The 8354-nt window shown below is 36.7% G+C and overlaps 1 protein-coding gene across 1 annotated transcript; it reads left to right on the top strand.

Annotated features, from left to right (window-relative positions):
• The first annotated feature begins 2169 nt into the window (after window positions 1–2169).
• ahsg1 (alpha-2-HS-glycoprotein 1) lies at window positions 2170–6600 on the top strand. The gene is made up of 7 exons (XM_052589814.1): window positions 2170–2447; window positions 2609–2716; window positions 2840–2924; window positions 3094–3260; window positions 4051–4167; window positions 5728–5802; window positions 5894–6600. The coding sequence occupies exons 1-7, from the start codon at window positions 2229–2231 to the stop codon at window positions 6461–6463; spliced, it is 1341 nt and encodes a 446-aa protein (XP_052445774.1). The 5' UTR covers window positions 2170–2228; the 3' UTR covers window positions 6464–6600.
• The last annotated feature ends 1754 nt before the right edge of the window (window positions 6601–8354 follow it).

Here is an 8354-nt window from a genome sequence, read left to right as displayed (position 1 = left end):
TACAAAGGTTATAGATATAGGCTTTTAAACAATTACAAACAGACTATACATTGCTTTTGAAATCATCACAAAGACACTAGACATTGGAGCTCCACACATTCATTCCTATTCCTGTTTGGAAAATAATGAAGTATATTAAAAATAATTGACTAATATCTAAATCTTGTCTCAAATCAAATATACCCAATTAAATGCATGAAATAAGAACACATGTGCACAATTCATTTCACAGCACCGCTGAATAAATCCTGCTCATCTGGACTGTTGTAGTCTAATAGGTCTTATAGCTAAGAGGAATGTTGTTGAATGGACCCCATGACCTGATCATCCACTAGTGACATGACAAATTCTTAGCTCAGCTCATTGTTTTGTTGGCTCTGTTCGGTAAGGATAATAAAGAATATACATAGAGCTTGAAGCCCCACTTATTTGGTTTGTCTTTGTGGTACTGCGTTAGGCTATATTGGTGCTCTGTCAAACCTCACTCATTGTAGTAAGATGCCATGGTCATATTGTTTTAAATAAATCATTTAAAGTATGTGTGAATGTGATAAAGAAAAAAAAAAAGTTAGATCAGGTTTCAATAGATTGATTGCATCATGGACAAATAAATAAGAGGTTAATGGGGCAACTCACCCCCACATGGCCAGTCAGAGCAGGTTCTGCTTATCAGAGTTCAGCAAATAGTTGCCTCACTTTCCGTTGACTGTTTGGAGGTGAACTTTACCTTCAGTTTGCTCCGTTTGGATAAAACATTGATTTATTTTCATCTGTTATTGCTGATCACTCACTTTTAACACCCCCAGAATACAAAAGACATAAAAACAAACAAACAACAACTTTGGTGTATTTTGTATTTTATGAATATCACAACTTTTGTGCCCCAAAATTGTTGACAATGCACCCCAGTCTTTGAAACAATCATTGCATGGATTTATGTATGATTGCATGTGTTTTCTGTGGTAATCAATATTATGCCACAGGTGCTATCCATAAAGCTCATTCTTGTTTCTAATTTCACAGGTCAAAGATGAATAATTGTAAGATTTGTTAAACCATTTTGTCTTTGGCAGTACATATAGTTAAGTATCGAGAGCCAGTAACACCACTGACAGACAGTAAATTGATTTTAAACACAAAGATATTGTGTAGAGACTGCATTACTAATAAAAACTTGATTCCATTAAAGTTCACAACAATTCTGTTAAGTAACTGAAGCTTCAAGTACTGGCTTCAGGAGTCCAAAGTCAGCTCTCGATTGCAAAATAGATTAACATGGACTACAGACCACTGATAGGCATATGTTGTATAAACTGGACATAAAATAAAGTTTATATTGATTTCTTATGTCTTTTCAGTGGATTCATCTGCAACAATAATGTTAGGTTTTTTAAATACCTTCATTGTTGGACTTATGCATAATTGCAGTTATATATATATATATATATATATATATATATATATATATATATATATATATATATATATATATATATATATATATATATTTATATATATTATTAGTAAAAGTATATATTATATACAGTTATAAAGTGTATACACTACTGGTGAAAAGTTTGGAAAAATTAAGATTTTTTGTTTGTTTGTTTTTGAAAGAAGTATCTTTTGCTCACCAAGACGGCATCTTTTTAGTAATTTATTTCTAATTTCTTATCTAATTTTTAATTAAAAATAAATAAATAAATAAAATATTTTTCTTTCTTTTTTTTTCAGCAAGGATGCAAAAAATTGATCAAAAGTGACAGTATATACATTTCAAACAGCATAAAATTGCAAATAAATGCTGTTCTTTTGAACTGGCTATTCAGCTAAGATCCCTGAAAAAAAAAATGTATCAAATGTTTCAAAACTCTTTTCAACATTTATTATAATAAGAACCAATTGAGCTTTAAATCTATATATTCAAATGATTTCTGAAGGATTATTTGACACCTGATGCAGTATGCCCCATTAAACATAATTCAAAAGCGACTTTAATTCAAACAAACATCAGTGTCAAGGTGAATTCTGCTGATAGTTAGCGTGAGTTAACAATTACCTCTGACATGGCATTCCCTCATGTCCCTCTTTCATATTTGTTTTTGATCTCATTTACATTGGCAGGCATCTCTGGCACTAAACTGTTTGCTTATTTCCCCCCTGCAGTGTATATTATAAAGGTCTGGACGAGTAAGGGGGACTTTTTCTGGGTTGAAGATTTACTGTTCATGTCCATGTGCAGCATGAGAGAGCTGGTGATATTAGCAGCGTTGGTCTCGGCTCTGCACGCAGCCAGCCTCCCGACAGGCACTGATGTGCAATATAAGTGCCACCAAGATCAGGACAAGATTGCTACATTAGAAGCTGAGAGCTTCATTAATGAACACCACCGCCATGGATACAAATTCAAATTTGTTTCACAGGACAGTCGCAATGCAGAGAAGAAGGTGAGGCTTTGTGACGCTGTCTTCCTGCGGATGTTTTAATTATCTACATAAGGTGTAAAAGAGTGATTACAACCACAGAAAAAGAAGATAAATTAAAAGAAATGAGTGAAAGAAATAATATATGGTGTGCAAATCCTACAAACTGTCTTTCTTCTGTGCAGTCTGATCCTTGTGAGGTCATTTTGGGAATAACTCTAGAGGAAACTGAGTGCCACATCGTGAATCCCAAACCTTTAGATGAGTGTAAGACTAGAACAGAAACACAGACGGTGAGCTGAACATCACAGATCTTCCAAACCCTAATTTGAGAAATACTGGCTTTTTCACTCTGAATAGAGTGACTTCTGTAAGTTGTGCATCTATTTAACAGACTTTTAATGTCGCCCTTAAAGAAAGTGACAGCTAAATGTAATGTGACCGTCTCCAGTTTTGAGGGGAAAGCAGCTGTGAAGGACTACACCTGTGACACCGAACCAGGTAAACAAATCAATAGAATTATTTTTTTTTCATTTGAAATTTGACATATCTAGCCTCTTAAATAACCCATAGTAATGTTTAAGGTCACTTTGTCAAAGAGTAAAGATAAGGTAATGCATCTCCTATAAATTACATTGTGATTGTATATTGCTCCTGTATTTTGTCCCAGCTTCACATGAAATACTTGTGACAAAATGCCCTGACTGCCCCAGTCTGCTGCCCCTGCATGACCCGAAGGGTCTGGAGAGTGTGAAAACTGCCCTGCAGAAATTCAACAAAGGATCTAACCACAAGTCTTACTTTAAAGTGATGGAAGTGGGGAGGATCAGCACACAGGTGATGACTCTCAAAATTGTTTTAAGCTTGAATATTTAACGCAACAACATGAGCGGAAACGCTTCTAGCGGCACATGAACCATTTCATAGTTCATTAAGGCCTTGATAAACTCGTGTTGAAGTTCTTCTGAAAGCAGCAGTTAAGAAAGTATCTGATCATGGTTATGTTTGGTAATTCTTCTGCAGAAAGTGAAAACTCAAAATTAACTTTGTTATTCCACTTGCATGGTGAATTTATTGACAACTGAAGGCTCACACATATCAAACTGACATAAAAAAAAAACAAAAACTAACGCAGACCAAAGCTGCTGTATTTTATAGAGTTAACACATAACTAGCATGTATGTTCTGTGCCTGCACGAGAGGAAATAACTCTCCAAACCAGCAGGTGGCGATAGCCTGTTTTCATCAATCAATGACAGGAACCAGAAGAACTACAGGGCTGTGCTGGCTTAACATTTTCACCCCAACGCACTCACCACAGATGTATTTGATAAAAATGATAACAGATGAGGATAAAACATGAGAAGAGACTTCTGTGTTTATACTCTTGATTTAGTTGTTTACTTGCTTTCGTCATTCTGCTCATGCACTGGTTTAATTAGCCACCAATCTGTAAGATGAAAAGTCTGACAAGATGCAAGAATTTATATTGCATCTTGAGTAGATGTTTCTGGCCTCAAACAGCAATTCTGTTGAATCGTACAATACTGTGACATAAACAGACAACTTTTTTAATATGGTCATTATGCTCTTTGCATGTTAACAGAATGTTTGTCTATTTTCTTAGTGGATGTTTTCGGGTCAGAGCTTCTTTTCTCAGTTTGCAATTATGGAGACAAACTGTACAAACAAGGAGGTACCCCAGAATGAAGAATCATGCAAGGCTTTATGTGGGGAGAAGGCTGTAAGTGCACAAGAAGTTCATTACTTTCATTACGTCCATTTCAGTTTCATTAACTAATTTCTTTAATTACTATAATTAAAGGGATATTTTACCCCATAATTAAAATTTTGTCATCATTTACTTGCCCTCATGTTAGTCCAAACCTATTCCTTTAAGGCAAGATGCTACAAGCAGCATAATTTTTTCAGGCAGTGATCAATTAAAAGGTGTTCGCTTCCATTACATTTAATGTTAGACTAGTGTAAAGAAAACATACAAATTACAAATTATGTATTTAGATCTTTTTTTTTTTCTTGTTGTGTCTAAAGATTTCAATCTCAATACATCCTTAAAGGCTGTGAGTTTGTTCTCCACTTCAGTAGCACTTACATACACCACTCTTTACAGCTTTATTCTATCTCTATTCCGAAGGCTTTTACACAGGGGTAATGTTTATTTGCCTGAATTTATACAACACTTCATTCCTAAAAAAATATGATTTATTTTATATTTAAACAAGATTTATGAAAACTTTTAATAGAAAACAATTATCTTAATGTATTTTGATTAATCAGTGGGTAAATTAAAACAATTCTCTTGTAGTGTCTTGCCTTAACAGTATAGGCAACTTCATTAAAGGGTAAGTTGATAAGTAAATTCAAATTAGCCCATTATTTACTCACCCTCAAGCCATTGTATGTTTATATGATTTTCTTATTTCAGACAAATCCAACTGGAGTTATATTAAAAATGATACTGGATCTTCCTAGCTTTATGATGGCAGTGAATGGAATTTGTTTGTCAACACTCCAAAATAAGTACAATAAAGTGCACGCATTCATAATAAAAAGTATGTCACACAGCTCCAGGGGGTGAATAAATGCCACATGTAGCGAATCAATGTGAAAAATATCCATATTTAAATCATTATAAACTTTCTTTAACTGTCGTATGCGCAAGACCTTCCTGTGGATGGTGTAGGATGTTGGCGTAGTGTAAACTCCAGTGAGAATTTACTAGTCTCATGAGAACCAACGTTTGTTTACAGGAGCAAAGGAAGCAAAGTTTCCTTAATTTAGCAAAGGAAAACCAGTCTCCTCTTTTCTTATATCGAAATCCTACGACATTTTCCTTTAGAAATCCTCATTTGTACTTCTAATTGAAGTACCGGTGCATGCACAAAGCATACATTCTACCGCATCCATGGGAACGGCTTCTGTATATGACAATTAGCACAAGCTAGAGACAAGTGTTTATAATGTTTTAAAAATGCATTGATTGGCTACAGGAGGCCTTTATTCACCTCCCAGAGCAGATTTAGGCATGTTTCATTATGGATGGATGCGCTTTATTGGACTTCTTTTGGACTGTTGAACAATAACACCCATTCACTGCCATTATAAAGCTTGGAAGAGCTAGGACATTTTTTTATATATATAACTCTGATTGGATTCTCCTGAATGAAAAAAGTCACATACACCTAGGATGGCTTGAGGGTAAGTAAATCATGGGCTAGTTTAAATTTTTTGGTGAACTAACCGTTTAAGCATGTAGTTCTGAGTATCTCTCTCCTTTCTTTAGCGGTATGGCTTCTGTAAGTCCACCAAGGTCGGAATTGAGGAACCAGAAGTGGAATGTGAGATTTATGAAGCTAAGGTATACATCTCAATAACACACTCTTAAACTGGACCAGTAAGTTATTTTATTCTGTTTGGCTATAAAATGCCTTTGCTCTATTTGTTTCCAGAACATATCTCATCCATGGAAACACCCTGCTCAGTCAAGAAGAGACTGTAAAGGGTCATGGACAGGACATGGTCCCCCTCATCGCCCAGGACATGGCCCCCCTCATCGCCCAGGACATGAGGGCCATGACCACAAGGACAAAACACCAGAGCAAAGGGGGCGTCCAGAACACGCAGGCCATGACCACACGGACAAAACACCAGAGCAAAGGGGGCGTCCAGAACACGCAGGCCGTGACCCCAAGGACAAAACACCAGACCAAAGAGGCCATCCAGAACATGTAGGCCGTGACCCCAAGGACAAAACACCAGATCGAAGAGGGCATCCAGAACATGCTGGCCATGACCCCAAGGACAAAAAACATGATCACAAGGGCCATCCAGAGCATCCACAGCTCTGTTCAAGACGCCCTTCAGGAGTTCCAGAATCAGCGCATGAGTTCCCATGCCATGGCTTTGTAAAAATACCCCCCTCTATTTATCCAATCTGCCCCTTCCCTCCACCACGTCTCTGCAGAGGCCCTCCAGACTTGATACATCCCCCTTCAGCTCGTCCTCCTCTTCCTCAGTAATTAACCCTAAAATCTATGGAGGAACATTCAGATTTCATCCCATTCTGCAGGGTTTGAAAGAGTAAACAGTCAAAACTGAACAACACAAGAGTGATAATGTCTCCAGAATGTTCAGTCCAATAAATATCCTCTACTGACCTGTGTGGTTAATGAGTGATAAAGGTCTCAAAACACAGCTGGGATCACAGCTGACATTTTAGGTGTTGCAATATTACAAAGCTGCTGTGACAAGAAAACCAAATCACATTTAACATTAGTTGACAATCTCACAAACAAAAAAGCATGTGGAAACATCAATATCTTTACACTGTACATTAAAAAAAGTGGCATAATGTGTAGACTAAATATGGTGTCCCCTTTGTGCTCTGCATTTAACCTAAATGCACACGCATGGCAGTATGTATTGAACACACACACACACACACCATGGATGCAAACATGGAGCAGTTATTTTTGCTGTGGCGCCATTGGAGCAATTTGGGTTTTGATGCCTCAGTTGTGGGAAATGAGGGTGGAAGAGAACACTGTTCATTCACTCCCCACACCTACATTTCCTGCCAGTACTGAGACTCCAGCACTATTGAGCAAACCATGAGCAAACCAATTCTTCTTGATTGTTTTTGATAAGATTGTCTTATACATACTTCAGCTTCTCTCTTTAGTCCATAGAGATCATTTGCTGTGGTGATAAATGCATCAACACATGATCAGCTATATCTTCTGTAACAATGAGAAAGCAGCAGATGTTATCATTCTTAACACTAAAAGAATTAAGAGTTTAGAATTAAAGCTGCAGTCTGCAACTTTTTGGGGGTAAAAATGATCCATTAGGCTATATCGCATGTGAGGATGTTGCAGGTGGAGGATCATTTATAGCCTTTTCTCACAGCAGCAGGAATAATTAAATTTGTAATCGAGAAAGGATAGTCTGTTTATGAAACACAAGTGACTGAAATTAAACTATTCCAGTTTTACATGTGCATCTGACTACAAATAGCACAAGATTACACAATATTTGTATTTTAAAGAGAACCAGTTCTAAAGAACAATAATTAACATTTTGGGTTAAAAGAAAGTGTAAAGAAAGAACTGGTGCTCTGCATTTAACCCATCCATGTGCACACACACACACACACACACACACACACAAAGAAGTGAGAAGTGAACACACTGTGAACACACACCCGGAACAGTGTGCAGCTATAGAGGTGCTGGTCATATAATTAGAATATCATCAAAAAGTAGATTTATTTCATTAATTCCATTCAAAAAGTTAAACTTGTATATTATATTCATTCATTACACACAGACTGATATATTTCAAAAGTGTATTTCTTTTAATTTTGTGATTATAAATGGCAACTAAGGAAAATCCCAAATTCAGTATCTCAGAAAATTTGAATATAAATTAAGAAATCCAACTAAAAAGTATAAAAATGAAAAGTATGACCATGTACAGCACTCAATACTTATATGGGGCTCCTTTTGCCTGGATTACTGCAGCAATGCGGCAGTTGGAGTTGTTCAGGTACTGGCACTGTTATGAGAGCCCAGGTTGCTCTAATAGTGGACTTCTGCTCTTCTGCATTCTTGGGTCTGGCATATCACATCTTACTCTTCACAATACACCATAGATTTTCTAAAGGGTTAAGGTCAGGCGAGTTTGCTGGTCAATTAAGAACATAGATACCATGGTCCTTAAACTAGGTACTGGAAGCTTTGGCACTGTGTTATGAAGTTCAAGTTGACCTTGGACCTCAGAAAACACAGTGAACCAACACCATCAGATGACATGGCACCGCAAACCAGCCCAAAATGGTTTAGCACCTCAGTATTTGAATGAGCTCCTGTTACACTGAAATACTCCACGCCCGCTACGTTCTCAAAACTC

Source organism: Carassius gibelio, chromosome B22, assembly GCF_023724105.1.
Source record: "Carassius gibelio isolate Cgi1373 ecotype wild population from Czech Republic chromosome B22, carGib1.2-hapl.c, whole genome shotgun sequence".
Taxonomy (NCBI): domain Eukaryota; kingdom Metazoa; phylum Chordata; class Actinopteri; order Cypriniformes; family Cyprinidae; genus Carassius; species Carassius gibelio.
This window is presented reverse-complemented; position numbering and strand designations above follow the sequence as displayed.